Source organism: Bubalus bubalis, chromosome 3, assembly GCF_019923935.1.
Source record: "Bubalus bubalis isolate 160015118507 breed Murrah chromosome 3, NDDB_SH_1, whole genome shotgun sequence".
Lineage (NCBI taxonomy): Eukaryota > Metazoa > Chordata > Mammalia > Artiodactyla > Bovidae > Bubalus > Bubalus bubalis.
In genome coordinates, this window is record NC_059159.1 from 35,475,608 (window position 1) to 35,491,084 (window position 15,477).

Consider the following 15,477-nt stretch of genomic DNA (forward strand, 5'->3'; position numbering starts at 1 on the left):
ACACCACAGTTCAAAAGCATCACTTCTTTGGCACTCAGCTTTCTTCACAGCCTTTCATAGTTTCACACTAATCTCATTTTCTTCTTTAATATTGTTTCTCTTTGTTCATTTTGTTATGACGATGAAAGTTTTCACAATCATGGCCTTTTTTTCCTTGCCAGCACTCTAGTCTTTTATACATATTTCAAAGCCAGAAGAGTGAAGCCATAATATGTGGGCTGGCTGGAGCAGAATCTAACACTTAGGATCCTACTAACACAACTGAAAGAATTATCTGCTCCTGAAAGAGAAAACTGTCTTCCCAATATCACATTTTTATTCAAACTCTTTATATAATAACTTTATAATTAAGTGTTTTTCTGATTATTAAGTAACACATATGTGTTTCAGAACAGTTGGAAAATACAGAGATATATAAAAGAAAATAAATAATTCCACAACTGACCAGAGCTAGTCACTCTGTAGGTTTTACTCTGGAAACACCAAGCCTTCGCTCACCTACACTTTGGAAATCTAGCCACAGACTGTTTTGTTTCAAAGCAGTCATGTCTTTTTCCACAGAATATGAAATAGAAACATATAAAAAACATACTCAAAGAGAAGAATGAGGTTTCTTCACAAAGTGGTTTCCTAGAAATCCTTCCTTTTCCGAGTGCCTATGAGTCAGAGACTCTAATACAGACTACCTGATTTATTAAAATAATAATAATAAAAATAAGAAGAGGCCAAGGAAGAGAAAGGTGAAGGGCTTATCTCCAGATTCCCCCCCGACTTCTCACACCACCAGGGGCGGGATGCCCACTTTTCTTCCGAGCTGGAGGTTTGTCAGTCTTAGGGGCTACAGCGAGGCGCCGAGGGAGAGCCTGGGAGGGAACCTAAGAGTTGAAGGGAGAGAGAAGAAAAACTCAGTGTCATGTCCTCCCAGTACCCCACTCCTGAGGAAAGGTGTTGTGTGTGGGGAAGGCCGGAGTCAGACAGCAAAGGGGAAGGACCACACTACAGAAAATGGGAGCCCAGTCAGTGGGGTCAGGGCGATCATGTGGAGGGCGAGGGACGAGTCAGTGAGAGCCCCCCACCCCTTCACCCAGCCCTGCTTTCCTCACCTCTTTCCGGGGGATCTCACCCAAGCGGGAGTCTGTGTTCTTTCTGGGGGCATTTTCCCCTCGGCTGTCAGGCCTGCCATACAGATCAGGGGATGAGGAGGGGCAGCTGCTCCCCACTCTCCCCAACACTCGGGGAGAAGAACTACTTCCCGGTGCTGTCTCTTAAGAACAAGAACAAACAAGATAGACCCGGGGATCCAATAAGAGGAAACACATGAGTGGAGTCACAAACTGAGTTATACTAAGTCATCACAGTCCTAGGACTCTCAGTTCTGAGCTGCAGGGTAAAGAGGGAAAAATTAAAGTAGAAAAACATGCAGAAGAGATTTTTTAAGAAGCGAAAAACAAACCAAAAAGAAAAGAAGAGACAAAAGAAAGGTGGGGAAGGGTGAGAGATGGAGGAAGAGGAGATTCCAACCACCCTCACTTCTTCCCCAGAAAAGGGCAGAAGACACTACTCAATAGACACACTCCACACTTTTCCCGTTCACAGTCCAGATGCCTTGCACCTAGTCCCTCCTCCCTTCCCTCCCAGGGTGGTACCTGCCGCCGCCGTGTTCCAGCCTCTTCAGGTAAAGCAGCAGATCCTCAGCAGGTAGCGCCTCCCAGCCCCGAGCTTGGTAAAGTCGTAACAGCTGAGACACTTCCATCAGCTGCCTCGAGGATGCGGGCCCATCTCCACCTGAGACATCCATCAGGAATGATCATCATCCTGGGCTGGACCCAGCCCTTATTCCAGCTCCCGGAGCCCAGAAGGGCCTTCGGTTCCAGGTACCGGCTCCACACCTGTAAACCAGGACCTGCTTACCTCTCTCTGGGGAGCCACCGCTGGGACCGCTGCTCTGTGAAGGGGCCGAGGGAAGCTCATGGACCCGGAAAAGACTGGACGCCATGGCTAAGGGAACTTTAGTTTTATGGACGGGGGGCGGGAGGCGTGGCACCTGAGGGGTTTCCTCCCAAGATGGCGCAGTCAGAGGACCTAGCCAAAGGAATGAGATTCAGGATGAGGAAATGGGGCAAAAGCCAAGGAATCCCAACAGCCTTAGCCTTCATGGGCTTTGTAACCTTTGCCAGCTCCTGAAGACCTAGTCCTGGTAAGTGGATCTCCTGCCTCTTTCAGGCTCAGCCCCACACTTCTTCAGAGTTGGCACTCACCAGGCTTAGGGGGAAGCTGATCGACGGAGGGGTTCTCGTGGCTCTGGGGTGCAGTCTCCAGCAGCTGGGGGGATAAGACAGTAGGGCTCCTTGAGGACCACTGAAGAAAGACACCTCAGGGTCTGCAGGAAGCAGCGGGGAGGAGGTAGGAGCTGGTCTCCTAAGTTCCAGAAGGAATTGCTGCAGCAGAAATAAGGGGGACTGGGAGAGGCAGAAACTGGGATGAAGTCTTAGTCCTAAAAGGCCAGAGTCCTCACCTCTCAGAGTAGAAAGAGAAAATGAGGAAGGGACGGAGAAAGCAAGATGGAATAGGTGGGCCCTCTCACCTGGTGCAAAAAATGCTTGAGGCCCTGCAACTGGGAAGGGGGCGGCAGGCCTTCCTTCAGGAAGCCATCCCCCTCAGACCCAGGGTCTTCCTCAGGGAATGGTCGCTCTGCCCGGTGATCCGGATGGAAGGTCCCAACTGAAGAGAAGGCCTCCACTGTACAGTGAAACAGGGGGTGTGTGCTGTAGGGGGAGGGGTCCTCCACCAGGCAGCTCGCTCAAGGCCTGGAAGGATGGGGCCTGTCATACATGAGTGGGGCTTCGCAGCTAGAAGAAGGTGATCACAGTTGAAAACAGCTGGAGAGGGAAGGACTGAAGGCAACTGGGAGCTGGGCACAGCTGAATTCTAAGACAGAAAAGTAGACAGAAGGGGAAGGCTGTGGTCCCTGGATGCTGAATGGATAAATCCCGCCACAGCACAGAATGCTTTAAGATAAACAGACATGTTCTGGCTCTTTCACCAAAACATGCCCTCATGCTTACTTCAACCTGGGTTGTCTCATTTTCACCACACAGAGCACCCCATGCACCCAAGTCACAACTCAAGATCGGCTGATCTGAGGAACGGTTACCAACCCACCAGACCGCCTCTCTTTAAACTTGGACCTAAGAAACAAAGGCAGGTTGTCTAGAGTCTTGCTAGAGTCGGTGTTACAGCTGCTCAAAGCCACATGCAAACCAAAGCAGCGAGAGCAAGAACCCAAGGGGGAGAGAGGGCCGGTCATTCAAGAGGAAAAGCGGAGTCCAGAGCCCAGGTAGGCCCAGAGCAAGGAGGAACAGCTGCGCTGTTCCCAGCAGCCCCTGGTGCCAACTTCGGTTCTCATTAAGCACAGATATGTCCCATTTCCTAGAGTCTTACTGCCTGTATTTTAACCAACTAGAGTGGATTTCTGCTCCTGGTAATGGACAGTCACTAAGACATCTGGGAAACAGAATGCTCAAGCCCCCAGCAGACAGGAAGTTAGGTTAAGAGAGAGACAGTCAGTGCGGGGAAGGGGAACCCGGTGACTTCTGTCCCCAGGCACCTGAAGATGACGTGAGGTCCGGCTTTGGCTCCAGAGGCTGGAAGGAATGCTGGCTCTGGAAAGTGGGGCCTAGCAGGAGACTAAGATCTGGGGAGGGGCTGCAGAGAACAGGCGGTGGCACCCCAGGCAGCTCCTCCCGCGTCTCCCGGCTCTGCTGCAACACGGGCTTCAGGGCCACGGCCATGGTGGGCACCGTCCAGATCCTCCTCTCCCCCTTGTCTGGCTCCTGCGGCCCAGGGCTGGAGGGGCTGGCAGGGGGAACCTGGGCACAAGAGAGGGTGCACTTAAACAGATGAGACGTGCCACAGACACTTTAATAAGATAGCAGATTAGTAGAACGTCCTTAGAAGAGGATTTGAGAATATCTATCAAATTTCTGACAAATTTTAAAACGCATATTTTTGATCCTACAATTCCATTTCTGGAAACTGTATAGATATATTGAACCAAGACATATTAATGACATTTTCTGCAGCACTATTTGTAGAAGCAAAACACAGGAAACAACTTTAATATCCACCAACAAACACTTGGTTAAATAAGTCATACAACTGTGTATAGAGGGCAATGTTTCTGTGCGGGGTGGCAGGGTGGAGCTGGGGGTGGGATACACTCAAGACACCAGTAACAGGTGCTGCTTCTTGGGGGAGGATCCAGGAGACTGAGGTGCAGGCATAGTATGGAGATTACTTTTCACCATATACCTTTTTGAACAATTTGGTTGTTTTTTTTATTTTATTTCATTATGTTTTAAAATTTTTGGCTGCACGCATGGCATGTGAGAACCTTAGCTCTCTAACCAGGGATTGAACGTGTGCCCCTGCATCGGAAGGCTGAGCTTTAACCCCTGGACCACTGAGGACGTCCCTTTTGCTTTGTAAAATTACTATGTGCATATTATTATCTATCCCCAAAAATATTTTAGCTAATATTAAAAACTTAATTGGTAAAAGAAGGACGTAGGAGATGCCAACAGAAGAAGGGCAAGGGTTGAAAACCCCTAGGGCAGGACTCCTCTAGGGCAGGACTGAGCAACAATTTCGGACTCTTTCCATCACAGTTACTTCAGCTGCCCTTTGGCAAAACTAGCATCATGTGTTACCCTCTCTTGGGCTGGGAGAAGAGGCTGGTGCCCAGTGCTGTGGGGCCAGTCTAGGGAAGTGGCAGCCACGGCAAAAAGATGGCTTTTGATGAGATAGTTACTCTTTGGGAAAGCTCACAGAATTTTCTTAACGCAGGTCCTAGGAGCTGAACTCGGACTCTCCTTGGGAGGGAGCTAGATGTCCCAAGAAGGGGTCTAAACAGAACCCAGACAGCCTACCGGTGGGTGGGGCGGCAGGGTGGTGGTGCTGAGCAGCCGGGTGGCCTCTTCCCAGTGGGCCTGCAGCATGGCCTGCAGCCGCTCCACCAGCTCCACCCGCTGTTCCTCCAGCTGCTGGTTCCCACTCTGCAGTTCCCGCACTCGCGCCTGCTCCCGGGCCAGTCTGAGAGGAAAGATGCGAGAGGTGATGTCGGGCCTTGAAGAAAGCAGAGACTCGGACAACAGGAAGGCCCACAAGGAAAGGTGGGACACGGGAAATTGTGAGAGGAGCTGGGGCCAGTGCAGAAGAGACCAAGGCTGCAGGGGAAGGGACCAAGGCCTGACATGGAGACTCCAGGGTCTGGTACCTGAGCTCATAGTCCTGAGCCACCTGCTGCTGCCGCTCCTCCCGCTCTGCTATTTCCACCTTGAACTGAGCCAACTGGGTAGACAATTCCTGCTGGTGCTGTCCATTCAGCTCCTGCAGCTGCTTCCTGAGAGGACACAGGTGAGAAGAAAGGACTGAAGATGGAGAAGGAAGTCATCCCGTAAGAAAAAGCCAGCATGTGTGCATGGGAGAGTGAGCGAGCAAGCCAGCCAGCTAGCCCTGCCCTGGCAAGGTTGGGGGGCGGGGTTGTTCAGGACGGCTGAATGGGTTCCCTAGAAGCAGACACTTAAATGAGGACTTATGTGAAGGTGGTTCATTTAAGAAGCATTTCCAGAAAAAAAAAAAGCTGGTAGGAGAGTAGGGGAAGGAAGGGAGAAGGGCACGTGTGCACGTGCTGCAGGTCTCAGCTCAGCACTGTACACACCAGGGGCTAGGGAGCTAGAAATTGGTATTCCTGCAGCCATCAGTTATTGGCTAAGTGCTCCTTCCCATGGGGGGAAAGCGGAAAATCCCCAACAAGGTCTGGCTCTCCTACGAACCCGAGGCAGGTCTCCCACCGAGAGACAGACAGGAGCCGGTGTGTTGGAAGCTGGTAAAGGGATCTGAAAGGGTCTGGGTGGTCCACCCCCACCACCTGCTGCGGCTGTGGAGAGGCAGCAGCCGGCGAGCTCCAAGCACCTGTGATGGTCCCTCAGGGAGGCTGCCTGCCGAAGGCTGCTCTCCTGCGCCTGAGCCAGCCGCTCGGTCACCCGCTGCTCCAGCTGCACCGCCAGCTCCGACTCCATCTGGATCCGCTGGCTTTCATACCGGGCCTGGGAGTGAAGCAAGTGGGTGGGTGGGGGAGGTCATCATCAGCTCCATTCTGTTTGGGCTTAGAAGGGTATGGAGGATGTAAGGCAGATTAAAAAAGGATGCTCATTAATAAAAAAATTTTTTTAAAAATAAAGTTCTTTCCGGCTCCCAAGTTTTAAAAAAATTAAAAAAAAAAAAAAAAAAAAAAAAGGATGCTCAGGGCTGGTGCTCTGAGATGACCCAGAGGGATGGGATGGGGAGGGAGGTGGGAGGAGAGGTTCAGGATTGGGAACCCATGGTGGATTCGTGTCCATGTATGGCAAAACCAATACAATATTGTAAAGTAAAATAAATATATAAAACTGAGATTAAAAAAAAAAAGATCCATGCACCAACATTCCCTCGTACGTCTGAGGGGACAAAAGAAAGAGAATTTTGCGCCGAGGAGTGAAAGCGGTTTCTCTTCCTTATAAAACCATGACCTTGGACAATACAAATGTTTTTTTCATGCTTTTAAAAAAAATATTTATTTATTTATTTAATTCCTTGCAATTACCTAAATTCTTTTTAATTTTTAAAAATTATGGTAAGAAGCATATACAAAGCTTACCTTTTTAGGTAATACAAAACTTACCATTTTAAAGTGTAGCATTACATATACTCACTCACATTGTTGTACAGATCTCTAGAAATTTCATTTTGTAAAACTGAAACTCTATACCCACTGAACAACTCCTCCCCATTTTCCCTCCCCAGCCCCTAACAATCCCCACCCTACTTTCTGTTTCCATGAATTATTTTATCTGTTCTAGGTATCTCATTACCTAACTTTTTAAGTTTCAGGTATACAACATAGTGCCTTAGTGATTACACATTATAAATTAATCCCCACCCAAAAATTTTTAATGGAAAATCTTAATGATATATACTCTCCCTCTGAGCTGGCAATTTCACTTTAAGGAATCTATCCTTCAGAAGGAATGCCAAAGAGTCATGTACAATGATGTTCACTGCAGCATTATTTAATTTTGGCCGTGCTACGGCTTACAGAATCTTAGTTCCCTGACCTACAAATTCAGGGACTGAATCTGTGCCCTCTGCAGTGGAAGCGTGGAGTCCCAACCTTTGGACAGCCAGGGAATTCCATGCAGCACTTTTGTCTTTCTTTAAGCTGTGCTGAGTCTCCATTGCAGTGTACAGGCTTCTCTAGTTGCAGCTCATGGGCTTAGTTGCCCTGTGGCATGTGGGATCTTAGTTCCTGGACCAGGGATTCATTCCTTGTCCCCTGCATTGCAAGGTAGATTTTTAACCACTGGACCACCAGGGAAGTCCCCAGTGTTCTTTTTAATAGTGAAAAAAAAAAATTGGCATCAGGGTAAATTTCTCATCAAAAGGATGATTCATACATTTATTGCAATATAATTCTTTAAAAAAATGATGTACATCTGTATGTGTTAACATGGAAAGATGTCTATGATATATTACAAGGTAAAAACAAGTTGCAGTGAATATATATATATATATATATATACACACACATTTTTTTTAAAAAAGCACCAGCCCATAAACACATATGAAAAAGTTCTGAAAGGATACACATAAAGTGATATGATATGAGAAGGCAACCAATACTGTGTACTTCTGTACACTTGAGCTTGTATTACAGATCACTTTTATTCATATCTTAAAAATATTTTTTAGAGTTCTCTGGGAAGACTACCTTGACCCATCCATATAGAATTGATGGCTCCTTTCTGTCTTGGATATTTACATCTGATAAATTAACTTTGAGAATTTAAACAGAAACTGAGTTTAAGACTTTAAAATAAGCTGACTGAAAAAAAAGTGAAATGAGAATAATGACTCTAAAAGATGACAAGAAAGGAAAGAAAAATAAACACCCAATAGGCAAGACAAAATAAGATATAAAGGGGACATCCCCGGTGGTCCAGTAGCTAAGACTCTGTGCTCCCACTGCAGGGGGACTGGGTTTGATCCCTGGTCACACAACTAGATCCCACATGCCACAACTAAGACACTGTACAGCCAAACATTTTTAAAAATAGTTATTCTTACTCTAAATTATTAGGGCTTCCCTGGTGACTCAGTGGTAAAGAATCTGCCTGCAATGCAGGAGGCCTGGGTTCAATCCCTGGATCGGGAATCCTAAAGAAGGGAATGGCAACCCACTTCAGTATTCTTGCCTGGAGAATCCCATGGAGGGAGGAGCCTGGCCCTCCCTCCATAGGGTTGTAAAGAGTCGGACACGACTGAGCGACTAACACTTTTCTTAATTATTAATCATACTGCTTCAAAAATGTGTGTGCTAGACAAGCTCCCCGTGTAACTGGTGGGCTCCCTATTGCTGGGACTGTGTTAGGATTATCCCTGCCCAGAGCTTACACACAGGAGTTGTTCAGTAGGTTTACTGAATGCACACATACACGCATGTGGCTGGCACCAGTTTAGGGGCTTATAAATTACTACTGAATTGTTTACTAATGTCTTTAGCCTTGGCCCTCCATGATAAATTAGTTTCCATGTGGTCAGCCCTCCAATTCAATGGGCCAAGTGAAAAGTGTGTTTTCTCAAAACTGGCCTCTCTAACCCAGAAATTGGGTGTCTCCCTAAGTCAACTATTAATAAGGAAAGAAGTCTCTCAGAAACTCATTAAGTTGCCCCTAACATACATTTTACCCATAAAGGCCAAAATTTTAGTTAGAAATGGGAGTGTCTGCCCTGACTCCTGAAGCCACTTCACCTCAGACCTCTGTCTCCCCAGCAGGAACACTCCCCTAGGACCTCAGCCTCCTGACCTGCACCAGGCTCATCTCCAGCTGCAGGGCGTCTCTCTCTCTCCGAGCTGTATCCAGCTCTCCTTCCAACCGCTGCACCTCAGACTGCACCAAGGCCAGCCGCTGCTGGGCCTCCCGGGCGGCCTGGGCCTCCCTCTGGGTGTTCCCCTAGGAAAGGGCAATCAGACTTCAGTTTGTATCTCATTTCCTGACTCCCTGATTCACCCTCCCATACCCTAAGACTCAAGCTCCCTTCCTCTTCACCTGTGACCTATTTCCTCATCTCTGTTGAATCTCACACTTCAGTTTTCCGTATATTTGATGCCCCCGGCCCTTTCTGCAGGCCCTACCCTCTCAGTCTTCTCTCCTTCACTCTCCTTCCTGCTCCACTACACTGTGTATTCTGACATCCATCTCATTCAATTATTTTGTCCTTCATCTGTTCCTCAACTGCCCCTTCTACCTTCTCCCTTTCCAGCTGAGCCTGGCTCTCCTCCTGCAGCGCCTGGTAGCGCTCCTTCAGCTGGTGCTCCTGCTGGGCCCAGCTCCGCCGTTCTTCTTCGAGGGCCACCTGCAGTGTCTCCAACTGTCGATGCTCACTGAGTTGCCCCGCCCGGGCCTCATCCCGTTCTTCCTGCAGGACTCGGCAGCGCTGCTGTTCTAGCTCCAAGCTCAGGGTCAGAGCCTGCCTCTCCTCCTCCTACAGCCCCAGGAGAAAACCAAGATTTTAGCATGCCCTCAGGAGACCAGCAACCTGCCTCCTCACCCCCACACAATGTGCCGGCTGAGAATTATATCCATGAAAACGCAATAGTTAAGAAGCCCACAGGATGTCAATATGGTAAATAAGAGTTTCTGTACCAGAATTAGGTAGACCTGGGCTCAAATCTCAGTCTGAATCCCAGCTCTGCATTTATTTTGGGTTCTGAGGCACATCCTTACTTGTAAAGTGGGCATATTACAGTCCACCTTATGTGGATTGAAGTTACAAGGGTATGTAAAGCATTTAGCACAATGTCTGGCCTGTAGTAAGTACTCAATATATGATAGCTGTCACCACTGTCACCAAAAAGAAATTCCACAAAGACTAGAAAATTCAGCCTTACAAACAGGTACTAGCCAACCAGCAGCTGCACCAGCACTCTTGGACTGTTAGGAATGTCAGTACCAGCATGCATGTAGCAAGCATGTGTCATGCATGCAAGAAATTCTAAACCTGGCTACTAATTCATGTGGGTAATCATCTTATCATTTCAGCAATGAGAAACCTAAGTCTCACCCCTACACCTTTCTGAAAATATTTAGGTTCCCCAACCCCTCATATATCAAAACCTCAGGGAAAGGACCCAATAAATCTATATTTAAAAATAATTCCCAAATGATTCTAATGAGGATTCAATTTGCAGAATCTCTCAAACTGGCTTGATGGCAGAGCTCACTTTTTTGTAGAGTACCTAGCAGCACTAGTGTTTTGATGAACACACTTTGCTCTGGTGCAACTCAAATTATGAACTCCCACAATCCACCAAAAGCCCATATCCCCAGACTTCCCTGGCAGTCCAGTGGTTAAGGCTCCTTGCTCCCAACTTTGGGGGGCCCAGGTTCAATCCCTGGTCGAGGAACTAAGATCTTGCATGCCATGGGTTCAAACAAACAAAAAAAAATCCATATCCCTCTAGAAGTAATGACCAGCCTTTATTGGAATTAACCCAGGCAAGCATTCTCACCAGTGTCTCTTTTTCCCGTTGCTGCAGTCGGGCACCTTCCTGCTCACGACTCAGGGCCTCCATGGCCTCAGAAAGGCTTTGTTCCAGGCGGGTTACTGTCTTTCAGGGAGAGAACACAGGATGGAGGAACTGAGGAGAATCCCTGCATGCCACCCTTTGAAAATCATTAACAACATAAAGTTTAAAAGCAAGGATTAACTAAATGACTTGGGGGCCAGAGGGATGACGAGATGAGCGGACATCAAACATGCAAGTCTGACAGCAGAAACACTGAAGGGAGAGGACACAGGAGAAGAATTGTCAGGCTAGCTACGGCAAGCTGGAGGTCAACCTGAGAGGAACCCTGGTTCCTCCCTGATCCAGCCATTGGTGACCCAGTTTCTAATGCCTCGTGATCCTGGTTGCCCACCTCCTGCTGCTTGCTTCTAGTGAGTTCAGCTGCCTGCCGTTCCTCCTGGAGTCCCCGAAGCACCTCTGTCCGCTCAGCTTCATGCCGGTTCCAGCCCTCCACCACGCGGGCCAGGGTCTCAGGAAAGGAAGGAGGTCACATAGAATTTCAAATAATTTTTCTTCCCTCTTTGTGTCCACAGGAACAGGGCCAACAGCCACCTTCTTCCAGTGGTCAGCAGACCCAGCACTTACCCACCCCCAATTCCTAATGTGAACAAACAAATGTTGGTTGGCCTCCCCCTGTATTCCTTGGTGCCCCCCATGGAGAGACCCATCCACATTCCACTCCCCTGGCACCTTGTCCAGTTGTTCAATCATGATATCTTTCTTTCGGTCAGCAGTCACGGCCACAGCTAACTGTTGCTGAAGCTCAAGGACACGGGTCTGCAGGTTCTGAATATGGCGCTCACAATGCTGGGAAGAAGGGTGAGGGGGTCTGGGTGTTGCCACCCTTAGTTTGACCAAAGCTCCAAACTTTCCAGCTTCTCTATGGGGGAAATGGGCTGGAGACAGGGAGCTTGGGTCCCAAGAACAGAACAGGTTTGAAGAGGGAGAGTCAGGAATTGCAGAGCCTGAGATCTCTAACGCCTTCCTCTACCACCTCAGGAAGCAGGGGTTTGGTTTCCAGCCTCTTCCCTTTCCTAGATCTCCTGAGGAAAAACTTCCATGAACCTTTCGGCAGGGGTGCAGTAGTCCACGCTGCAAAGAGTGGGAAGTTACCCCTGCCTTAAGAAGCATACTGGACACAATGATTCAGTGTGGCAAGGGGAAAGGGGAAAGCCTTTCATTCACGCCCAGGCCGTTTAAAATAGAGGAAGAGAAGGTTCCAAAAATGACAACATGATCAATAATTCCGACTTTTCCTCTGCCTCATCCTGCTCTCTGCCCCCTTCAGATAGGCTGAGGCTCCAGAAACAAAGCTCATTATATCACCAGTAGCTTTGCACAAGCCAACAACGTGTTGTTCATTCACCAAACACGTAGAGTATTTGTTTGTGTTGGGTGTGTTCTAGACTTTAGGAAGACACTGCTGAATAAGATAAGGTATGACCCATGTGGAGCTTAGGTTTTAAAGAGGGGAAACAAACAGGACATACCAGACTTTGATAAACTATACGAAGGAAATAACAGAATGATCTGAAGGAATGCCTGGAGGGAGGTGTGCCATCCTAGACAGGGTAGTCAAATAAGGCTTTCCTCACAGGAGAGCCATTTGAGTAAAATCCTAGCTTGCAAGACCTTAATCTTTTAGCACTTGGCCCTAATTATAATCTTTGCTTCTGTCAAAAGGAAGCCTTTATATCTCACCTTGCGACGAGTATGCTCTGAATCCAGTGCATCTCTCAGTCCCTGAAAATCTGGGGGGTTGAGTGGGGGCCCTGGCCGAAGGCTGGTGTAGCGGGGGAACAACTCCTCAAAGGCCTGGGCTGAGCTGGATGGAGACAAGTCTTGCAGCGGTCGGGTGCTGAATAGATCAGGTAGAGAACAGTAGCGATGGGAAAGCTTTAGAGACCCAGAGTCCCATTTCCAGACATTTTACAAATAAGGAAACTACAACTCAGGGCACGAGCCAAGCCCAAAGTCACAAAGTTACATAGAGAAATGATAGAGCCCTAGAGAGCACACAAGCTTTGTGAGTCACTCTATAGTACTCCTTCCTCTACTCCATGCTCCCTGCAGCACGAGTCACAGCAGAAAAGAGCTAATTCTTCTGGAGGAGGAAGGACCTAGAAAGCCAGGTACTAAGCAGTGGATGCCTATGTTCCCAAAGGAGTAAGCAGGATAGAAGAAAGGCAAGAAAGGGTAAAAACTGAAAGCTAAGTGACAAGCAGCTTAGGTCCTTAAGAGGTACAAAAGCAGCAAAGGGAGAACTAAGCGATAGAACACTTGGCTTTCCAAGAAAGAGAGAAAGGCAGCTAGGAGAACCCCAAGGAGAACTCACTTAAGCAAGGTGGCTGTGCTGTCACTGTCAAAGGAGTCCTCTTCCCGTCTCTCAGAGTCGGCACCTGGAATTGGGGGATCCCCTGCAGGCAGCCAGAGGGACCCACAGCCAGGGTCAGGTAAGGATGGGAACAGGGATCACTTGAAGGAGAAGAGGAGTGGTCCTTCCTTTCTACTTCACCCACTCCTCCTGCTTCTCTCCCTAAGAATGGGAGCCTTTTCTCCTGAAATCTCTTATCTCTGAGTCTAGGTCTCCAGCCCATATATATTCTGCAACTTTCTCCACTTTTTCCCACTGCTTAAATCTAGGTTCTCCTTTATAGAAAATCACTCACGATAAGCCGCATCACGTGAGGTTTGGAGCATGCTCTGGAGTTGACCCCGAACACTCTCCATCTCAAAGATATGCTTGGAACCATCCTAGAAAAAAACAATGCAGAAATAAGATGCAATAATCCATATTGCATCCAGGGTAGATGGCATTGAGTGGCCCCTAAGGCCCAAGTATTTTTACTCTCACACCTTGGAAAGCAAGAAAAATAGAACTGACTCAAGGAGAAACTCAATTGTCTATGGAAGCCAGAGGGGTAATGCAAATGAATTAACTGGGCATCTTAAGGTAAGAGTGGTGAGGATTCCTTCCAACTAGAGAGCAAATATCCTGTGTAAAGACTCTGCTGTCCAAAGCTATCAGTTTTTCAAACTCTGGGAGGCCTAGCCAGTCTGCAGAATGGTTATGATATGTGTTCTATCTGACACTATCTTCTCTGTAACATGTATAATTGATTAAACTATGTTTTAATGATTTACATGCCAAATTTTGAACCATACAATCAAAACAGTTTCAAGATGAAAGGATCTTAGAATATTTTCCTTAAATCCTTAGTTTCCTCTTGGGATGAAGAACCCTTATCCTCATTTCCAGTACCCACATCCCAGTTAACGCACAGCAACCTACCCCATGGGTGTCTCTGAAGAAAAAAAAAAAAGTTAGGAAGTCTCACAATTTTCCAACTTATGGGCGCAGTACTCTCATCAACATTTGCTCACAGGAACAAGCATGGCTGACTGTGTAATTAAAAGAAATTATGGAATCCAACAACAGGAGCTCAAATCTCAGTAAAGCTCTTTTTTTTTTTTTACCACCCCCAATCCCAAGACCCTAGAGGTGTCCAAGACAGACCTCCCTCACCTTTTTCTTCACGTTGTTCTCCAATCCCACTGACAAGCTGTGACTCAGTTCTTGGGCCAAGCCATCCAACACCTCATGGGGAGGTGGGGAGGCAGCAGGTAAATACAGCTGGGCTCGGGCTGTGCTCTCTGCCTGACGACTGAGGTGCAAAGAAGTATACAGCTGGGAGGTCACCTCAGAGGACACTTGGTTCAGCCCAGGGGCTTCTGATGACTCACTCAGGAGGTCCTTGGCCCGTAGGGGTGATGTGGGGCTGGCAGCTGATGCTGCCATGACCACAGGGAAGAGACAACTGGAGACAACAGAGGTGGGAACTCCTGGTTCTGCTTTAGGAGAGCCCAGGGGAGTAAGTACCGGGAGAAGGAAGATTTGGGAGAAATGAGGAAGACTCCGAGCGAAGGATTCTTGCTGAATGAGGGTATGGAGCCTTTCTGGTTAAAGGAAAGGTTTCCAACAGTTCCAGAGGCCATGGGAGAGGACAAAAGGATTTCTTTCCACAGCTCCTGGGAACAGTAGAAAAGGCGGGTGCAGCGAGGAGAAGGTGGGGATGGAAGACCTACTGCGGGGCAGGCGCACCACTGCAGTTCCTCTGGAGCGCTGAAAGCTGCAGTTCAACTTCTGGGCCAGGCTCTCATAGTCCACTGAACTCTTAAGTTCTCACACCCAGAATGCGCAAACTGAAAAGGACCCAAATCCAATAGGGGCCTAATTTCCGCCCAGCTGTCTTACGTGCCCCTCAACTGGCTCCGGTCTCAGCGAGGCAGGAACCTCACGCTCCCCACCTCTCCTCTTCGCCATGCACCCATACAGGATCAACTGTCTGGTATATCCCCTCCGATCCCTCCGGGCAAGAAAGCCGTAGCACGGCTCCCTAGAATCCCTCCCTCCCTACTAACCCAAAAGAAAGTTTGTGAACACTCAAGTCACGCCCTCTGATGGCCCTAAAAAATACGCTCAGGCGCTCCAGCTTAGCCTGAGATCCCTTACCTCGATCACCCCGTTCCGATTACTCCCCACACCTCCAGTCCTCAGCCCCGCAGTTTGCCAAGGTGGGAACTAGGGAATGCCCCCTCCCCCTGAGACCCGGTAGGCCCACACCCAAAAGACCCCTCTTCTCGCGCCCTTCCCAACACTCAAAACCGTTGGCAGTCTCCCGCCCACCTTCCGCAGCTCCTCCTCACTCGCTTCGATGACGTCACCAGCCCAGGATACAGTGCTTTCAGCCGCTTCCAGCTTCTGGAGCGGAGAGCCTTACACGCGCATGCCCAGACCCGGCGCCACGGAT

General features: G+C 48.4%; 1 protein-coding gene and 1 long non-coding RNA gene across 14 annotated transcripts; one reads left to right on the top strand and one right to left on the bottom strand.

The window, feature by feature from the left end:
• Positions 1–676: 676 nt before the first annotated feature.
• CNTROB (centrobin, centriole duplication and spindle assembly protein) lies at positions 677–15,461 on the bottom strand. Of its 13 annotated transcripts, none has more exons than XM_025280645.3 (20): positions 15,354–15,461; positions 14,193–14,695; positions 13,336–13,420; positions 13,002–13,083; positions 12,368–12,524; positions 11,357–11,473; positions 11,019–11,135; positions 10,610–10,708; positions 9,346–9,582; positions 8,904–9,050; positions 5,974–6,107; positions 5,276–5,401; positions 4,929–5,091; positions 3,608–3,869; positions 2,585–2,739; positions 2,259–2,322; positions 1,912–2,082; positions 1,647–1,785; positions 1,104–1,176; positions 677–875 (listed from the first exon to the last, which is right to left on the bottom strand). In XM_025280645.3, exons 2-20 carry the CDS (start codon positions 14,463–14,465, stop codon positions 750–752), a joined length of 2,727 nt encoding a protein of 908 aa, XP_025136430.1. In that variant the 5' UTR covers positions 14,466–14,695; positions 15,354–15,461; the 3' UTR covers positions 677–749. The 13 variants fall into 13 exon arrangements, with proteins under 13 accessions (XP_025136430.1, XP_025136431.1, XP_025136428.1 ...); XM_025280646.3 differs by having other exon boundaries at positions 14,193–14,331; positions 15,354–15,372; XM_025280643.3 differs by having other exon boundaries at positions 14,193–14,869; positions 15,354–15,369.
• LOC123332651 lies at positions 2,059–5,269 on the top strand. The gene is made up of 3 exons (XR_006549584.2): positions 2,059–2,197; positions 3,099–3,337; positions 5,040–5,269. It is a non-coding gene; the product is annotated as an uncharacterized LOC123332651 (long non-coding RNA).
• Positions 15,462–15,477: the final 16 nt, after the last annotated feature.

What these genes read in the sequence shown, in the direction of transcription:
- CNTROB (XM_025280645.3), bottom strand. Translation starts at nt 14,465, where the DNA reads ATGGCAGCATCAGCTGCCAGCCCCACATCACCCCTACGGGCCAAGGAC. An exon ending in CAGAGCATACTCGTCGCAAG is followed by an intron (nt 11,474 to 12,367) that starts GTGAGATATAAA and finishes CCTTCTTCCCAG; the next exon opens with CATTGTGAGCGCCATATTCA. An exon ending in TGATTGAACAACTGGACAAG is followed by an intron (nt 11,136 to 11,356) that starts GTGCCAGGGGAG and finishes TCCTTTCCTGAG; the next exon opens with ACCCTGGCCCGCGTGGTGGA.